Here is a 21156-nt window from a genome sequence, read left to right on the forward strand (position 1 = left end):
TAGATTATTTTTTCCCTGCTCTCCTATGCTTTCCAGTTTTTGGCTCACGGCATTTTAAGCAGCAGGACAAATTCCAACATGTTTCCTCATCTGGAGGAATTTAAATATCAAGTAAAAGAAACCATTGATGTCAGTCAGGATGAATTTCTTCCAACTAATTTTAAAATCATTGCTTTTGCAACCAACGTCAGGTTAAAGCCTATAATCTGCTCATTTCAAAATGCTTTCAAAAATGCTTGTGCTGAGGGGCAGCTTTTCTGAATTTTACAAAACTGAAGCTCACGGTGCCAGGATGTAATTTTGCACTCAGTTAAGCAAGTACGTAACTGCAGTGACATGAACCTTCCCACTGACCTCTCAGAGAGGAGCTCTGCTTAACTTGTAGTTCAGTGCTGGAGCATCAGGGGACAAAGGCAAGATTTTATTGGACACATTTCTTCCAATTACATAAAATCCACATATTTTCCAATTAAAAACACTTCATCATTAAAAAGGAAACAATGGCTTTCTATGTTAACGTCACCTTGAACTTTGAAACTTACTTAAATTGGCCAAAGATAGAAACTTAGGTACTCGAAAAGCTTGGAAGCCTTAAAACACAGTCTCAAAAACTCCCAGCAACCAATGCTGGTTACACCAAGGAGCAAACTCTGCTGATGTAGAATGAGAGGTTGCCCCTCTCCCAAGCTCAGCATCCCTGGTGCCAGCGTCAGCACCCCAATAAGCCACTGAGCTGTCCTTTCAAATTTGTATTTGAACTTCTGCTGCCCACGGAATAATAACTTCAGTAAAGCCACAGATGTGATTTCCAGTAAAATACAGCTTTTTTTTTAACGTGCAAAGGTGTTGGAGAGGAGCCGTCTTTGAGGAGGTTGTCCATTTAGAAAATCAGCTCAAGAAATCACTAAAGCAACATTTTTAACCTCAGATTTACAATGGGAAGAAAGCAACTTGCGTTCAGAACATCGCGTTAAATCACATTTAAAAAAGCTGCTTTTTGTAAATGACCATTTTACCAGCCATCCATCATACTGACAGCAGCGACACCAGGAACTTGGTTTGCATAATTCCTTGCCCATTTGGAAACAAGGAATGAACAGGGTTGTGCGGCAGAGTTTTGCTAACACTTGAACTCCCAAGTGTGCAGGTAATAAGATTACAATCCTATACACCTGCATCTTTAGCCAAATAAATTTCATCTGCGACTTGCAAAAATTCTTTTAGGAAACCAGCAGCAAACAACCTGCACTGGAGGATATGTATTTGGTGGGGTTTATTCCACTGTACGGAAAGAGCCTTCTATTGCTTCAGTCAGTTTGTTTGAGAAGCTCCAGCTGTTCTACAGAGTGGAAAATGGTGCCACTACTAACACACAGCGTAACTCCGGAGTATTTCCAGCTGCTATCCTCTGCCACGGCGCAGGGAGGCTGCAGCCTCCCTCGCACATCCCCGAGCAGGAGCCGTGTATCCCGGCACTGCTGGCCGGCTCTGAGAGCACCGCTCTCCTGGCCAGGTTTATGCGCCACCCGCATCCCTCACTCTCCTGTGCACAAAAGTTGCCTCCAATGAACTGCAGCGCTCAGCAACGCGTGGTACCCAGCCCGGGCTCGGCATCCCTCCCGACGGCCACCCACTGCTGCTTAACTGTCATTTCATTTCTTCCTTGAGTTTTTACAAAAGTCTGCTTAGCCTTTCGTACTTTATTGAGTCTCCTAATCCAACAACGCCTGCTGAGAACACGGTATTTCGCCTGCTCATTTATTAATCAGTTTTCATACTGGGAAATATAATTTCTGTCATTTTCTCCAATATCTTTTATTAAGGTATTTCACTTCTTAATACTTTTAAGCCCTCCTGAATTACCTGCAGTCATCTCTCAACAGAATCAGCCACGGATAACCTGAACCACAAATCACATCCATGTCCGTATCACTTGTTCAATGGATTTTTCTTTACTTAGAAATAACATTGCCTCAGAGGTGATGCCGTGACTGAAACATGAAGTCACCCGTTAACTTTTTAGAAGTTTATATATAATCCTCAGGTTTTGTGCCTATCTTCATGTAGGTCCGTGTGTGCATGGGCAGACATACAGAGCTTAGAAACCTCATGTTGCACATTTTTTAAGAAATCCTTAATATAATTCAGCTTTTTCTGATTTTTTTTTAAGAAATTTTTAAAGAACCTTTTTTAAAGAAGAAACAGTTTGCTTGAAAGGGAAGCCATGCTGCTGCTAAACTGTTATTTTGTAATGTAACATAAAGACCTCTAGACTCCTGATAGTGCTTTTAGCTACTCCATAGGAGAAGAAAGCCTTATAAACATGTGTATTAATTTTTAAAACAAAGTCTAAAAATGCCAGACCTAAGGAATTGATGGACTGGAACAACAGAATTTAATGAGGACAGGTGTTAATTGGAAAGTGAAAATGTAGGATTTATCTCTGAAATGAGCAAATCTCTGTCCCCTCACTCCACCCTAGTGTTTGAATAATTTTGCAAGCACTGCTTGAAACCCCGTAAGGGTACTCAGTAAGTACAAACTCCTGTTTTAATACAGCCTCCCCGGCGAGGCCATTCTGTAATATTCTGCCGTTTTGGGGGTCCTCCTCAGACCAAGGTCAGGACGTGAACCTGCCTCCTGCACCGGTGACCGTGCCTGAGGCTGTCAGCACGACACCAGCATGATGTTTAGCTCCTCACTACTAACTCTGTGAATATTGTGTTAGTTGGAATAGTATTGTTAGTATAAACAGCGTAAAATAGTATTGTTGGAACAGATCAAGATCTTTGACAGCAGGCCTCCAGCAACCTTACCCTGCTTTAGGCTATTTCCAGGGCTGTATAACCCCGCTTGTTTGCTAACTACTTTTCCTCCAGAAACACGTGAATTGTGAGAGAAGAAGGTGAGAAGGGAACACCTTGCTCCCCAGGAAGGCCGTCACTTGCAGGAGCAGCATTGGGTATGGCTTACCAAGTTAAAAATAAGTTTTTACAAGATTACTGAGCTGGTGCAGCTGGAAATGCTGTTCTCCAGCACTAGGCCGCAGTCCCCGGGCCCTGCTGCCAGGCCCGACACTGTGGGATGCGCCTGGTTACAGATGTGCTCTACTTGAATGTCAAAGGTGACATTCCTGTGCTTTTAAAAACCTGATTATCCATCAAGATGAAGCTAAGCAACTTGTGTGGCGAGCGGCCAAGTTTCTTCCTTGTATTTCTCGTCAATACAGAAGATGTTGGTATGAAAGCTCCCTGGCATGCAGCCAGCGGCCTCCTTTCCTGCACACCCCATTTCACAGAACGCTCCCCGCATTCCCTCTCTTTTCAGGGCTGCGTGTCAAAGCAGTAATTGTAGACCCTTTCAGTGCTTGAAACCTTTCCAGTTAAAATTACAAAGGCTTTCCAAAGGGCTTTAACTGAAACTCACTTTTCGGTGAAGCAGCATTCTCTTCCGATGATGCTTCGGGTGTAACGTACATGCTGTAGTACCAGCTACTTTCAGTACAACGTACGTGCCACAGCGAAACACCACCTTGGTGTTCACCAGGTCAGGCACCCAAATAATACTCTCAGCTTTATTTCTGTACGCTATAACTAGATGCGAGCATCATTAAAAGTACACCGTGTGTCAGCCCGCTTGCTGATGTCAAAAGGCAGCAGAGGACTGATGGGATCTGGCTGGATTTCCTAGGGGCTTCTGAAAAACATCCCCGCATAACCTCGGCTCAGAGCGGCTGGTGAAAATATGAACGTGGGAAGAAATCGCAAAGTGCTACCCTATCGCTTCCCCAAACGGGGCTCTCTGCACCAGGGTGTTCATGCAGCAGCACAGACCGAGGGGTACTGGCAACAAGCGAGGAAACAACCACAGCCAGTGAAGCTGGGGAATATGAAAAAGTCCTGAGCACCAGGAAAGACCTTCCAACTTTGTCTTGTCTTTGACTACACCAAACTGGCACCTCTGAACTTCAGTAAAAACTCCTGCCCTGCTAGACCCGAGCACTACCGTGTCCCATCAGTGCAGCCTTAACGCCGTCGGGCTGGGGATGCGGAGGACATCGGTGCATGGAAGCAGGATGAGAGCAGGCTGCCACCAAGCCGCAGCAAAGCTTGGCAAAACTAAAATGCACACACTGGGAAGGAGATCTTGGAGCTTCACGCTAAACTCAAAGTTTTGTTCTCGCGTGATGTTAGCTAAGAGGAGGAAATTTAGTGTTTTGCAGGAAAAGGGCTTACAGAGTTGAAGCTGGGACAGATGAAGAAAAGGCACCGGCCTGGAGCAAACCCAGAAGGTTCAATAAAGCTTTCCAATATATCAGGCAGCAGGGAAGCAGTCAGAAAACCATCTACTGGTGCACCTGGCAGGTGCATTAAAACTCATTTACTTCCATTCTACAACAGGAAACATGGTCACTATTTGGTGACTGGCATACTGGATTATTGTTGCCTCTAGCTTTGCACACAAAAATCAATTCCAGTGTGGAAACGAACCCCAGTACGGCAAAGAGAGCCAGTGCTGTCAGCACAGAATAAATGATGCAGCAGCAGCAATAATACAACTTTTTTTTTCTGGAGAAAAGATGCTTATGAAAAAATGTCATTTCCTATTTCAGTACCGGTAGGTTAGACTGCAGGGAGACTGAATTTCCCAGCGCTCAATTACAAACTACCACGCCTATAAAGTTCCAGAAACACTTTATTTAAAAATGGAGTTGTAAATGCATATAACAAAATAACATACATAATAAATGTAACAAAAATAAATAAGGAGAACATGTTCATACAAAATAAGAACATAGTAATGCAAAATGCTTATTACAGAATGTAAAGGTATAAACGCCTGAAAGAACACAAACAGAACCTCGCATGAAGAGCCTGCACTTTTCATCAATCCTTCCAGCCACTTCCCGCGTTCCACTTGAGTCTGCAGAAAAATTATGTTCCCAAGCATTAAACAAAAGAAGAATTATGGCGATGGTTTGGTACACTCGCTTTTCAACACCTAGCTCTAGTTTCAATTTATTTTTGCCCTTCCGCGCCTTCTAAAACTTTTCTTGTAGCCTCTGTAAACTAGTGTAGTTCAGGCTCCCACAGTTAGCTGGAGCAGAGCATATCGAGTCACACATGAAGGCTGCTTGCTTTTAATTTTTTTAAAGAAAATACGAAATCCATTATACAACAGATTAGTGGTTTTGTTTTTACATCTCTACAAAAAAAGTTTTTGCATTTTTATTAACTGGTCCAACTTCTACCGACTTCTGAAAGCCTGTACAATTTAAAAGTGTACAGAAAGTAGGTTTTTTTTAAAACAAATGTCATATAGGATTATTGCTGAAATATTACAAGACCATTTCATAAAAGCTGCAAAACTGTATCTTTAACCTTAATATATAGAGACTGATGCAAACATAGGAAAATTCCAGTCTATTAGTTACATTTAACAGAAATAACATTCCTCCAAATTACAGTGTTCTGGAAATACAAAGTAATTTACTTTTACTTTTTATTATTATTTCCAAACGTTAAGTTACTGGGACAACTTATAAGGAAAATAGGCTTATATAGGAAACTTTAAATAGACTTGCTTTTCAGTGGTATAAGCAAAATGTCTACGTTAGCAGTTGTCTTCCAGAATCCTTTTAAATATGTAAGACAGAGACAGCTTTACTAGCAAGACTACAGGAAAATATACAGAAGCAAATCAAATCATTTGCTTGGGAGTGCATCTATTGATCAAGCAAATTATGACAACTCTATTTCCAAGTCGCCTAAAGAAAATTTTACATCTCGTGATGATTCCAAGGAACAGTAATTTCTTCCGTAAGCTTATGCTGCATGTGAATTGGTGAGAGCCCATTTGCCTCAATATGCTTTAAAATGTCCCACACTGCTGTATGTTTCAATTTGTTCCCTCGTTTCAACAAACATTTGGACAGAAATGATATGAAATACTTCTACTTTCATTAACATCAAAAAGACATTTGAAGAAGATCAAAAAGTGCCAAATAGTCCTTTCAGAAAGTGGATTAAAACACTGCAGTGATAATACAAGCACAGTATTATCAGTTTTCTATGTACACCAAAACACTGCTTGCTGTTTATGGATATCGATATGTTCATCTATCACTCCCAGCAAATCTTAATGCAAACATGTGAACTTTGTAAACCCCAAGACAATTTACGCAGCAACAAGTTTATATAAATCACAGAACTGTTGTGGAGATTTTCCGCACACAAGAACGAATGCTTTCTGAAATCTGTCTTACCTTTTGCAGTAATTTGTCATTGCAGTCACGGATAATGTTTCCTATATAAATCATCTAATTCAGAATCAAGTGTTCCAACAGTTCTGTACAAACTTTAGTGGAGGAAGTCCATTCATTAGAGCAGCTTGGCAAAGAGATTTGGGGTTTCAGTAACATTAAATTTTAGACTGCTTGCATGGCTTTTTAAAAGAAATAAATCTATTAAGGGAAAACTGCTGATATAAATCTTTTGCAAAGCACACAACCACAAAGGGCAAACCTGCCACAATCTGCTTTCCTACACTGGTATCTATGCATAACTTTATGATTTTAAAAGGATTTGTGTGACAATCAAAGCATCACAGTTAAAGAAAACTGGTTTAATAAAACAACTGCTGTTTGACCAAGCCTTTTTTTTTTTTTTTTTTTTTTTTACATTATAAAACCAGTATTATAATTTTTCCTTTTTTTTCCTAAACATTCCACATGAACGGTTTTTGTATTAACCACGCGATGTCACTCATGCAGGGTGGCATCTTCCTCTTCCCCATCCGGGTTAAATCTGTTGAAATGTATGCTGAAATCCGACTCTGATTCAGCATTTTCAAATTCACCTGCGACAGGGGCGGCGGGGCGGAGAGCCTGAGCTTCGGGCGGGCAGTTTGGCTGCTCTTGAGGGCGGCTACTTTGGGTAACGGGACTCGACTTCGGCTTCGGCTGAGCTGGCAAGATGGGGCTGGCGAATCCCAAGTTGCTCAAAGCATCCAGGGTACCATCAGGGTCGATCATAGCATTAATTGCTAAGCAATTAAGAAAAGATGAAAGGCACAGGGAAGAAACCATAAAAAATACAATTTTTTTTTTCTTACTATAAAATACACAAAAATCCCATTCTCAAACTTATTTTTATGATGACAGTCATGAGCTTTTACATGTGTTGCCATTGCAAATGAGTGGTGTATCCAACATGTATGTAGCTGATACATATATTTTAAAGCATTTACATATACTGAAACTTTAGATGAAATGAAACTGCACAAAATAAACCTTGCCTCATGTTAGGACAGAAAACAGTGATGACAAGCAGTCTACAATGAGCTTATAAGGACTGAAAGCTAGGATTTTTAGTCATGTGTGAAAGGGGCTTTCTCTCTAATGTTACTGTTATATTATGCTTCATTCCTCTCCCCCACCCCCCAAATATCCATAGCTGCTAATTCCATGATTGAATGAAATCTGTATACAACAGCAGTCATTTATCCTTTTAAATGCATAACACTTACTGTCCTCCCTCTATACAGTGAGGGCAAACTGAAGCACCTGGTACATTTTCATTTTACTACACCATTAACACATTTGTCACATTTAACAGAGCCTCTCTCTTTTTTATTTCCCAAAATGTACTAACACCTATTTGAGCACCACTGTGTACACAAGGAAATGATTCAGCCTCTTTCTCTGGGCCTTATTTCTTTGTTATGTTCTCTAAACACAATATAATTTGTAATAAATTAACATTTTTAAATTATAGCTGAGCATGAAACTAATACTAGTTTGCCTCTAAAGGTGGCTAATGAGTCCTTCTGAAACATTCTATTGTAAGGTGTTTTGTTGTATGATTAAAACTGAATACTAAAAATAACAAATGAGGAAATTTACAACAAATACAATAATGATTATATATAAGCATGGACCAGTAATCCATTCAACCACACCAAATTAAAAAATGAACTAATGCTAAACAATACAGAAATAAGACCGCAACTTCTTTTAAAAATATACTCAGTTTTTAAGTTGATTCTGATAGATGGCATATATGTCTAAATAGCAGTCTTTGCGAGCACAACATAATTCTTTCCATTTTATACACAGATAAATTTTTAGACGACACAAAGTAACTTGTCAATTTTGTAGTCTGTGGGCTGCACCATATCAAACAGTGGATTTACTCGTGTGAAAGGACAGTGTCAAGGGCTAATTCTAAATTTTCACGTTACTGTATCAGATATAGTTTGGTTTTTTTTTTTTTTGAGATTTCCTATAGATTATGGTCCCAGTGCATTCCTTATACTGAATTGTGCTACACATGAGGGTTTTACTGATGTGCAAAGACTGCTTTATAAATCTCAGGATTCACTGTGACCTACTCATCAATATTTACCCACAAAAACAGTTATATTAAGAATGTTTCACAAATAATTCCTTTGGGATTCTCTGGGCTATTTTAGTTTTAGTTGAGCCTTTTCTCACTTTTATAAAAAATATTATCGTGCTTTGGTTTTAAAATAATTCAGTGTTGTTTCTTTACCAAATGTGTCAGGAATGTTATGATATTATATATATTACTGATTCCGTGAATATATTTTATTAAAATGTGAAAACTTTGTTTCATGATATAGATATATACAGAGAGATATATGTTAAAAAAAAATTAAAGCAAGAAAATGCAGAAGAGAAAAGTGAAAAAAGATTTGTACCTTGCAGCTGTTTCTCAACTCGTTTCAGTTCCTGTAAGATTGACGATATCTCCTAGGAAAGAAACAAACATGTTTCATTAAGGAAAAAGAGACTCGAACTACACCAGTAGTAAATGATCCCTGTCCCCAGCCTTTGCCATCAGCTATTTGCGTTGTCCTCCCAGCGTCACGGTGGTGGCCCAGCCACGTCCACCACAGGTCCCGGGTGGTAGCGCTGAGGCTGGACGGCCCCGGCACCCTCAGCTCGCCCCTCCGGCCGATGGCTGGGGTTAACACACCTCGCTCTGCCCCAGCTCACCTGCCTGCCCTGCTTCTTCTCAAGCACAGACCTACAGACACCACGGTTCTGTAGAAATGGGGCACAGTAACAGCAAAGCTTTAAAGACAAGTTATGGTACAAACCCAGGACCGATGGATTAGGGTGCTTCACAACTGCGTTCAGATGTGAGAACAGTAAGGTGACTGCACTGGGGTTTTGTCTGCAGCCCTTGGTGCCTTGTGCCCACGGGACCTTGCACAGCACACCAGTGCTGGGTCCTCAGCACTCCTTTGCCTGACAGATTATTCTTCTCTGTGCTGCACTACTTCCTAACACTGATGAACCCACGGCAACGCACCCAGAAACACAGCAAACATTAAATGCACCACATCTTAAATGGTAAACGTGTAAATCCTACAACTGAAGGATCCTACGCTGAAGAATACTGTTAATCCAGCTGTGGAGGAGAGCTATCAGTGGTCTTCAAAACATGGAGAATTTTCAAAGGCACTGATTTCAGAAACCCGTTTAACCCTTTTCACAACCCCCTTCTGTACCAAGTAATGTGATTTTTGTGGGTGGCAAAGAGATCGATTACCCTGGATTTTACAAAATCATTCTCTTCAAGCAGATTTCACATCTGAACTGGACATAAATGTCCCAAGGACAAAACAAACATCAGTTACAACTGTCCTCTGTTAACTTTAGTAACATCCTGTGGTAAAAACAAGCACTGCATCTGAACAGTATGTTGCTCTGAAAACTGAGCAGAAAACTTGAAAATCCATGCATAGACAAAAATAGCCCGCAGATTTTCAAACAATGCAAGATGCTTTAATGCACTGAAAAAAATATTTCTAAAATGCTAGACTTAAGAAGAAATGTACAACTAATCATTTTCTTTTTAAATGAATGCTTTAAACACCCATATTCATGGCATTTAGAATATGAAACACTAAATTCTGATCTTATTCTGGAAATGGACAAACTCCTTATATTATACTTCTAAAATCAGAAACTTCTATGAGTAACTTGCTTAATTTAATTTAAAAAAAAAAAAACCAACAACTGTCAGTGTATCTATTAAATTGTAACACTCAGTTAAAAATGGTTGCTCTTAAAAAAATATCCCATTTTGCAGAAATGATGGGCCAAGTTTTTAATACTTCCAGGAAAAATCAATCTGGATGAGTTTAATAACTCATGATGAGGTAACAGAGAAATGTTAGTCGGTTCAATGCCAGAGGAAACACGTTCACATTTTGTTTCTGAGCAGCCCTGTACAAAGTATGTGAGATTTCTTTCCCTCAGCAAAGAAAACTGCCTCTGCAAGTTGACATTCTTAACAGCACAATACCCCAGACGGGATAATGAAGCTAGAATCTCTGTCTGCTCGCACAGGCAGAGATGTTTTTCAAACTATGCTCTGTGTTTAGAAGCAGAGAAGCAAACTAGGAACCAACATGTGTGCTCTGCTCCTTCACACCGTCACACAGCCTGGCCATGAAACGGCCCTAATTAGGCAGGGGTAGAAGGCTACATGGATCAGCTGTAGTGGTCGCTGGTATCTTACAGTTATAACTTCCACACAAAATCAACATTATTATTTTTCACTGAAGAGTGCTTTTATTGCAATGTCTCTACAGATCATTTTCATTCACATATAGCAAAATACAACTATTTCTCTAAATAATCAGCACTAATAGTAAAGTATAAATAATCAGTAGGTAAAGCAGTCTTTAGATTGTAAAACAAGCTCATTTAAAAGTAATTCCACATTCAACGGTTGTTATCTTTTGGTTAACAAAATTACTGATGGTCTATATATAGTCTGAACCCCTTTTAATGCCGAAAAAAAAACCTTTTAAAGAATTTTGCCTTTACGTCTTTGACAATAACACATTCCTCTGCTGTTTATTTAGAAATTAGGTAAGAGGAACAATCAATCCCAGAAAAGATAACTATTCATACCATGCTTGATGTTTTCACAATAGGAACTTCACTTTCAGCTCGCAACTTATTTTCAATTTCTTCCCAATTTCTGTCTTTGTCCTTAAATAATATTCTAGAAGAAAGAAATTCAAAACCACTATGTTTAAAATAGACAGAAATGAACAAACTAAAACTGAAAGATTGGGTAACACAATACATGAAAGCAGCATAGGGAGAACTGAAGAAAAAGTAAAATCTGAAATATTGAAAATTGACAGAAGCCAACCACACAGTTTAAATTTTCAGAGAACCAGACAGGGTTTCAGCAGTATCATCATTATTGACATTAAAATGACAATTCTGTAGCTAAATATTTGCTTATGGTGTTGAAAAGACACAGCTGATTCTTTCCTCCAGTAATGAGAGGTTTTGTTTTGTTTTGTTTTTAAACATCCAGCTACTTTACAGTAGTCCGAGAATTTCCTATTAAACACTGCATTTTACTAAAATCGCAAAGTGTAAGAGAAAAATTAAGCGGTAAATAAATGCAACTCTTTTACATTTGTGTTTTATATTAAATTAATGAAAAATAAAACCCTTCAGGAAACAAAAGAAAAATGCATTTCACAGAAGAAGCTCTCATTGAAAAGTCTCAACATGTAAATTGTATATACATGGATTAATTATATTAGTAAAGAAGTCACTTCTATTATTTGTACAACCCCAAAGCATACAATGAGATTCTCCTTTTTTTTATGTTTTGGTTCCCCGCTGTGATAAAGCTTTTGTTTTCATTGTCTTATCATAAACATAATTTAAACTGCCTACATTTGCACAACTGGGAAAAAAAAAAAAAGGCATGTGCAGATATTTAAGGTCTGGGTATTAATTTTTTAAAAAATTGACAGCATGATGATATAGAGAAGTCCAAATTTACTTGTTCTCTAATTGGTATTTCAGAGTTAGAAGTACCAAAATAGCAGCAGTAAAACTGCTAATCAAACAAACAAACCAATTTAAAATCACGAGTGAAAAGTAGTACATTTAAACACGTTTTTAGTGCAGGTAGGTCTCTTGAGAAAATAATTTTTAAGGTGGGAATTCATGATACCTCGCTTATAAAAACTGAGAATTTGAAAGCAAGCTGGGAGACTTAGACTGCATTTCTGTTCATCTTTGCTCAGTTATTTATACCCTATGGAAAATTCCACTCTCTACTATTACCCTGTCAAGAAAGCCTAGTTTTTCAAGACATGTACCCTGTCTTATCAGTACATAGATGTTCACAGACAGCCCATCCAGAAGCTGCCTTTAACTCTTCTGTCGTTGCTGCTGCTTCAGAACATGTTTTTGTTGTGTATTTCTCTAAGAGGGGGAGCGCTGCTCTCATGACACAATGTCACGGGATTGAGGCAAATGACCATTTCTGCAAGCGACTTTAGTGTAGTCATGTACAAAGCATGCAAAGACTGAACATTAATACATACATACTCTTCTTGGAAAAGGAAAAAAAAATAAATCAAAAGTAATTAAACCAGTGAACAAAACACAAAACACTTCGTGGCTCCAAGTCCTGTCATCATCTTGTAACAAACTGGATCATCAGAGGTCTGATGTTCTGGAAGGGAGTGCAAAAGCTTGCAAAGCCATACAACTGCACATTTGGATACCAGAAAGTCCAATTACCATGGAAAAATTAAGATTTGCCTAACACTGCTGATTTAATTTTATTTATTAAATAAATAAAAAGCAGAGCCAATTAAAGCCTCCACAGGATCACACACTAAACACCAGGCAACTCCTGGAAATATTTGGATTCAGTATACAGGTAATCATATGCAGCCATACTTTCTGTATTTTAATAAAACTTATCACACTGGAAATCAGCAGGAACTAGAAAACAAGGCTTTATTTAGCAGTAAATAACACTAGTAGGGAAAATATAAAAGTTGTCACATTGTGTGGTTTTTTTCATCTACCTTCTTGCTCACATTATACTAAAATACTTCTGTCTATGCACGTGATTAATGCCTTCGCTTGTGTATGTGTTTTCAGTCTTAAAGTCTCTTTTAGAGATAATTTTTTACTTCTCTTTTACAATTTGAAATCTTTCCATTTCATAGGTCATTTTATTAAAAAAAAAAAAAAAGGAGGAAAAAAATTAAAGCAGTAATTTAAACAATGTTATTATTTCCACTATAAAGTGGACAGGCCAATTTGGTTTTGCTGTATTTTTAGGAAGCCTATTTCCTTTTTACATAATTTTTTTTCAATACTTAATTTAGTACATTTTTACCTCCTGGGGGGTATTCATCTCTGCCTCCTTTGCTCTTCTCCCTTGTAACCGTACTCTTTATATTAAAAGAACATATTTTTAAATGCCTGCCACCTTGTGCTCTTGCCTTTCCCTGCTTTCTGGGGCAACCCTGCCTGAACTTTCTTATTTGGTTGTGCTCAGTCCCCATTTTTTTTTCATTGCACATTGCAGGATACACAGCGAAACACACAGACTGACAAGTAGTGTCTGCACTGACCTAAATGCTTTGCCTACATTTTGCCTGACTGCAGAGGTACTTGCCTGCTACAAAGCAAGGCCATAACAGTGCATTCACATCACAGAGTACTGATAAAACCATGTAGGCCTTCTCACTGCAAAACCTACTTACCTCTTCCCCCCATAATCTCTGAAAATCCCTGCAAACTCATTATAACATATGAAAGACAGAAAAGCAAACAAAACTGCGTATCTGCTTCCTACAAAGCCACTACAGTAATTTGTTAGCAAAGAACAGGTTATGGGATACACGGCAAGGATGCTGCAGGATTTTTTAATATAACGTAGTTTCTGTATACCAGCAGGTAGGAACCTGACTGATTATTCAAAATCACAAATAAAAATAAATCATAATAAAGTAACTTAGCAATACTTAAGCTATGACCTTATCCTGAAGCAAACTGCACATAGGATTTGGTGAAAGGAAAGAACCAGGCATTTGAATCTGGTTCAAATTTGAACACTGTGCTAGGACTTGGGGGAAAGAAAACCAGTTTGGCCAGCACTGGGAGAATCTAGCCAAGGAATACAGCATCAAAGGTTCTCTCAATCCTATTTCTTAAAAACGATGACAGAATTCAGTGGAATTAGGAACATTATCTATAAATTAGAAAACAGAGATGGCAGTGGGGAGGTGGGGAAGAAACTGGTCAAGCATAGAAGTTATATATTTCCTTTTGTCCTCATACTAATTCATTTTCATGGCTGATTTCAGCATATTTTAATTGCTGATCTGCTTGTCAAGAATGACTGAGAATATTTATGTGCTTAATATTTTAGCCAAAGCAAAACCAGTCTTTTTGCAAAGCTAGTTACTGCAACTGAAGTATTACAGACAGAAGAGTGCTCACAGTCACAGCAAGCACATCCTTCTCTATGTGGACCCAGACAGCAAGGATACCATTTGTAGCATGTATGATGTAATTTGTAAGGACCATCATTGCCCTATACTGTCTGTGCTCTTGGGGGAGAGGTTTACATTGCTCAACAAGACAGTCAGGCTTACTTTTATTGCTGCCTCTAAAAATTTCTCCTCTCCTTTCATGTTCAAGTACTGTGGGGAAAAATACGCAACTGCTAGCTGGAAAAACCCCGACTGAGTCTCACTGCATCTGCTCTGGGCACAAATTTTAACTGGCTTAACTCCAGTAAAAGGAATAGAAGTACACCAGTTGGCTGAACTCATGTACATCAAAACAAAGCTGAAAAAAAGTCTGTAACAGGTCCTAGCTGCCTTATATGCTCTCTAAAATGCAGTTCTAAAATGATTGTTGTGTTTCTGATTGAAAATACTAATGACATTATGAATAACATCCTATTATTCAAATCCATTCTGAGCAGCAGGAAAAGGAAGTTTTGATCACAGCTCTGGGGAATATGTAAGTAATTACTTATTAATGAAAGTTTCTCCGCTGTATTTTTGTAGAAATAAGCAATGACACTTTCTTTAAATGTATATAAAATGTTTATAGGTATGCTTATGTTTATAATACCACACATGATCACATCATCTTTACATTCATTACAATGTGGCTGACTTACCTTTTAAGCTCAGAAAATCAAGCAGAAGAGCGTAAGACTTGATTTTATAGTTACCTGCTTTTCTCAGAATGAATTCGCATACATACATTTGTTTTAACTCACTGTACTGAACTCAGTTTTTTTATGTTAAGTAAACTACAGCTGCACTAGCAACACATTTACAGATTGGAAACTACAGATCCAAGAAAAATCAGCATGATGAAAAAAGTAGAATATCTATTATCTACTGCTTCTGAGGCATTTTAAGACACATATTATCCTAGATGCCTACCACAAATAAGTCAGTCAATAAGCAAGATTCTTGCTCCAATGATGCAGCTTTAAAAGGAAAAAAAATATTGGTAAGCAGAGTTCCTTACGCATGTCACCGTATTTTCCTGAAGAATTATGCTCAAAACAAAACTTAATATTACGTTTCTATTTCCAAATTTCAAATGCCTTTTAGAATGACTTTCAAAGACTGGTCATGCTTAACTACCTCTTTGCATCTATTTATTTTCTCATTTTTTGAGATCAGCTATTAAAGTAAATGACAGCATGCATGCAGAGGTTGATTAAACTTGAACAAACTTTTGCATAATTTGTAATAAATTTTGCATAATGAAGCTGATCTCTGTTAATTTGGCACAGCTTTTGAGAGCAACCATATTGTACACCTGCATTTCACAAACTCATTTGTATCTGAAATTTACATAGCAAAAGACATTTATGTCTTTTGTTTAATGACATTTAAATAAATAGTATGATACATAAAAGAATGTATCTGGGGAAACCAAAGAGGGAGGGGCAGCAAACAGCATATTTCCAATGTTATAATCCTGCAGCCCCAAAACGGTGAGCTGGAAAACTAGAAGTGCGATGAATGTCAGTGCAGGACGATGTCCCAGGGTACCAGAAATAAGGTACTGAAAAATGTTACCTGTACCCCACCGGTAAAAACACACAAAAAGCTTAGAACAGAAATAATAAGACTGGGCTTAAGGCTTTTAAAGACTTGATCCTTCACATGAAACTCTTCCTACTAGCAATAGCAGGGCTAGGAAATGAAGACAACTTACAGTTTTTACCGATTGATATAGATAATTTTTTCTTCTTGATTTCTATGGTCAAGTCTTTTTTGGTACTCCTATGAGAACACAATCTTCAGAAATGTTAGTATTTTGGTTACACTAGTTGCATCACCCTATGCTGAAATAAATTTGTGATTTGGTGATTAATGTGTCACTCATCTAGGATTTCAGTATCTGACACTTCCTAGACAAGCTGATCAATTACAGACCTAATATTTTCTAACATTCAGAAAATTATACATGAAGTGCAGCCAGATTATTTTTAATGGACTCAATTTTCAAGTTTAACTGCACAAAGTCATTAAAAAGGACATGTGAATTATTACAGCCTTGAACTTTGTATTTAGAATTTTCATTTATTCCTGTCAACCAAAGCGGTCACCAAATGGTTGTATACTCGCTCATTCAAGTTAAATGGAACTGCTGGTAGAGCAATATGTTAGAATTTTTGACATGCTTGCATTTCCTGTTAGCTACTATGACATTTTATGCAGGAACATCTCTATCTAATCTAACTAAACTATTTAGTTTTCCATAAAAAACCCCAGATGGTTACATCTGTTATTTTAGATTTAAAACTCAATAGTGACCACGTCGTCTCTAGAGCAAGTTCTTTTTCAGAAACTGCTCTCCTCTGTCCCATTTGTTTTTCTTCCTAAAATGGGGGATGCCCACAACAACTTGGCAAACATACAGGACTCGGTTTTACAGTTCAGCAACATTTCAAATATATATTTTAAGGAAGGGAGTTTTACAAGACTTGCATAGAGATCATGTAGATTTTGCACAGCATTTGCATGTGTTGGAACAGCTCCTCTGCTGGAAGTATGACGGACGTTTTCCTGTCCATGTAAACTTTGTCGATATAATCATGGAATCGTTTAGGTTGGAAAAGAACTTGAGATCATCAAGTCCAACCGTTAACCCAGCACTGCCAAGTCCACCACAAAACCATGTCCCTAAGCACCGCACCTACGAGTTTTTTAAAAACCTCCAGGGATGGCGATTCCACCACCCCCCGGGCAGCCTATTTCAATGCTTCACCACCCTTTCTGTGAAGTTATTTTTCCTAATATCCAATCTACTTATCTTCTTATAATGTGAAATACACACAAGCAAGAATGGAAAAATTATTCATCCCAAACCTTTCTGAATGCTAAAAAAGCCATAGGTAACATTGCTTTTTTAAAACGCAGGTTTCTACTAAATACACAAGCTCTATCTGTATTGTACAGATCTCTTCTACGAGTAGGAATGCTGATGAGAGCAGACATTTTCAGCAATAACAATGATTTTTAAAAGCCCACCTGATTTTGCCAGCTGTTTTGTCTATGGATTGTCTTATCTTGCGAGAAAATTGGAAGACTGAAGACAACAGCAAACTGTCCCCCATAACCTGCAGTATTTTCTTAATACAAAAGCGTATTATTAGTTTAATGGAAATTAAATACAAACAATTCCATATATTTTGAAATCATGCTTGTGTTCTAATTAGCATCACATATAAACAATCATATTTGAAATTTTTGCAAATTTAATAGCATACAAATAATCTTTTCCAGTATTAATGTCACCTGCTACAGGTAAGAAAGGTAGTGTCTAGAATATAAAGTGGGGAAACAACTGTAAAAGCTTAATATATACACGTTACTATAGAGAATTCTATTGTGTACTCACTTCATCTCTGCTCCAAGTCCTTCTCCGGGTAATTGTAGGGGGATCGAGGGCATCTGTTAGCTGAGGTCTAGCATCATTAGGGCGACCATTCTCCTCTGGTGGTTTGACATGCACTAATGGAGGAATTTTTCTAAAATTGAGACTTTCATCAAATACTCTGTCAACCAACTGGGGGTGTAAAAGAAAAATGCAATTTATGAAACCTACTGGATACATGCAAAAATGAGATTAACATTTTTTCCTTCTGAAACAGTTTACAAGAAGTCTATCAAACAGAAATTGTTCTGTTGCCTTGTATAGTATAAAATGATGCATCTCTTATGTAAGATTACCTTGTAAAAAGGAATATATTTTTTTCCAAATACCAGACATACGTAGCAAAATTAGAACACCCCACGGAAATTTTGCTTATAGGCAGCTAACATAATAGTTACCTATAAACTGGTACTGAGTAATTTATTCCTTTGATTAATGGAATATATCTGTGGAATTAAGTACAGTACTATCAAATTTAGTTTTTTTTCCAGATTAATCATAGTGTTACAGAAACACCTATATGTAAAGGAGATACTGCCACCTGCAGTATGTACATGCTGTGCAATATTTCTTTTTAAAGAAGAAAATAATTATTTAGAAATATAAAGAGTGACCTAACTGGATCTGAGAAAATGAGCACTTCCTTAAAGTTCAGCCCGAAGTCCATGAGAATTAAACCCAAAATCTATGTCAGAGCAGTTATAATTTTTTCTGAGTACCCAACTCACAGATTTCTTAGCACTGTATATATCTTTTTTTCCACAGAAAAAGACAGTATTATACTAAACACAGTAAGATAATGTATTAACCAAACTTTATGCACACAAAAATGAATAAACACATTTTGAAAGAAATACTATGAAGAAAAAAATGCAGTAAACATTTACAACGTATTAGGGTGAATTTTAATATGGTAGAAAGTGATGATTTAAATTCAGATTAATGTGTTTACCAGCATTAGACCTGTGATGGTTACTAGAACAAGTTAGTCAATATATTCAAAGAACAGCACACCAGAGAGAGTCAAAGAAAATAAGAATTATTAGAAGCAAAAGGCAAACTTATTTCAAGGCAGTTTTTGACAACGTGGTTAAGAAAATCTGAAGTTATTGTTAACTGACGGTACCTAAGTATTTCAGTGTTCAGAAGATGAAACTTTTATGTCACCTGTGAAAAGAGGGACTTTTTTGTTTTTAATAGCTATGCAAAGTGTTAAATGTATACATTTATATATACTGTGCATACACACTAGTACCTTTAAGTGCACTTAGATACTATCCAACTGTATCTAAGGCTACAGGCAAGCAAGAAACAAATAACTATCTTGTCCTATGTTTCGTGGAAAAAAAGAGACAGACAGATAGTATGCATTCTCTTGACAAGCTGTGTTCATAGAATAATTTGTGTTGAAATGTAAAGGAACTTTAAATCAAAAAACAATGTAGAGATCATGCACACGGGTTGAGTGAAAATAACTAAAAAAGGCTATGCAAAATGCTAAAAGCAAAAGAAATAAAGAAAAGGAAGAACCTTATGCATTTCTCCATGAAGATCTCCTACCTCTTCTCTAGTGTCTATGGCAGAGCCAGGGGTGGTGGCAGCAGTGCTTACTGTGGTACTGGGGGCAGTGCCTGATGAAGTCACTGAATCTCTCTCTCCTGCTACATCGTTGATCTCCCGTGTGATGAGAGCCAGATCTTGACTGATCCTAGTAATAAAGAGAGAGTTACGTTCTCCCCTACAAAAACTGCTGGAGCAGTAGAGCCCAACCTGAAGCCTTTGAGCTTTTAAGTTCTAGTTCCTGGTAACTGTACTATGAAAATATGTATACCCTTCCAAATGGAAAGTTTATTTGTAGAACCATAAAAGCAGATTTTTAACTGGAGTTTTTAATAACATGCCTTTCTTTTTAGAGGAAGAAGGTGGGCAATCTCAAAAGACAGAGCATCCTGTTTTCTTTCTATCCCAGGCAGAGATGGGTGCAACATGCAGTAAATCCAACACATGGGATGCACTGGAAAGATGCTGAAAACACTGCACAGAGTGTACATGCAGTAGATCTGAAATGTCCAGAACCCATTTATTTTATACCTCAGTTTACTGACTTGCAAAGAACTTTTTCAGGACTTCGTATTATCTAGCAGCCCTGCAGCTTGCTCAGATCAAGCTGCTTTTGTGCCTGAAATTCTAGACCAGTATGTTAAATCCTCAAATCTAATCAAGACAAGCTTTCTAGTTGGAAAAATAGAATGTGCCTGTAAACCTGGATATGACAGCACTACACAAATGCAGCTGAACTGTCAGCTGAAGCTTCTTTTTTCTTTCTGCCGATCTGCCACATCAAAAAATATCTCTGCTCTGTACTCTGCTCAGCATAGGGAGAAACCTTGCCTAGCTCTGCTTGTGCTACTTCTCCCCAGGACACCCGAAAAGGAGGAAGGGAAAAAAAAACCAAAACCAAACCAAAAGCAAAAGCTGTAAGCCCCTACGACTAACTATGGCACCCTGAATCTCCAGCTTGGATCAAGCAGTTCAGCAGACCTAGAGTTCAGAGCAACCCACCGAGTGGTCCCTTTTCATACTTCTGTCTGAGAGGACTGAAGGCAGAGAAGTCAACAGCACTAATTCTGCACCACCAAGGACTCTGTCAGCAGCACCACCTGCCACTTAAGTGGAAAGCAGCTGCACAGCCATCTGACAGTGACGTGCTGGCCAGCGCTTGTTAAAGGTGAGCTTCTTTCTGCTCTTCATTCACTTTGCCATTAAGTCAGAAAAAAGGGACGCTGTTCACCTAGACATCATTTCAGACCAAGTGAGCAGAATTTAAACTAGAAAGGCAAATGGAGACATTTCCAGTCAAATTCCAACACTAGACTTTGTGGCTAACCATCAGCAACCTGCAACAATGTGCAAGCTTGTGCAGCTTGGACACGTGTAATTGGGATACAGCTGTAGAATAATCATGCAGCAACTAGCTGTGACTACTCAAGACAGTACTCCTGAATTCAAGCTAACAAAGACTGGAATACTAAAGCAGAAACCAAGTCAACTGCTCATTTTAATTAAAATATGGCAAGTACCTATTACTACATTAATTAACCTGATTACTACATCTTTGGGGTCAATTTTAGTTTATATTTTGTGTTCTTTTATATACAGATACACCGTTAAAACTCCAAGGTTTGAGCTAATATTCTAAGCAGTAGAGGCACCAGAGCACCTACTTCCTTTATCTCACACAACCATATCGCATTTTTTCTTGAACAGAGAAGCTGCTAATGATCCCGTTTGAATTTCTGGGACAAATTTTGGTATTTTATGAATATTTGTGAAGAAAAAGAAACCCAAGAAATTTCAATTATCAG

The 21156-nt window shown here is 38.0% G+C and overlaps 1 protein-coding gene across 7 annotated transcripts in view; it reads right to left on the minus strand.

The window, feature by feature from the left end:
* Window positions 1-6680: 6680 nt before the first annotated feature.
* Window positions 6681-21156, minus strand: part of CEP170 (centrosomal protein 170) — a 94706-nt gene continuing 80230 nt past the window's right edge. For 4 of the 7 annotated variants that reach the window (XM_040598207.1, XM_040598203.1, XM_040598206.1 and 1 more), the window contains 6 exons: window positions 19322-19499; window positions 17756-17923; window positions 17386-17474; window positions 10952-11045; window positions 8722-8773; window positions 6681-7044 (listed from right to left, as the gene is read on the minus strand). In XM_040598207.1, coding sequence (XP_040454141.1) covers window positions 6761-7044; window positions 8722-8773; window positions 10952-11045; window positions 17386-17474; window positions 17756-17923; window positions 19322-19499 — 865 coding nt within the window. In that variant the 3' untranslated portion in view covers window positions 6681-6760. The other 3 variants (XM_040598205.1, XM_040598204.1, XM_040598208.1) reach the window with 3 other exon arrangements.

This window comes from Falco naumanni, chromosome 6 (genome assembly GCF_017639655.2).
Source record: "Falco naumanni isolate bFalNau1 chromosome 6, bFalNau1.pat, whole genome shotgun sequence".
Classification (NCBI taxonomy): domain Eukaryota; kingdom Metazoa; phylum Chordata; class Aves; order Falconiformes; family Falconidae; genus Falco; species Falco naumanni.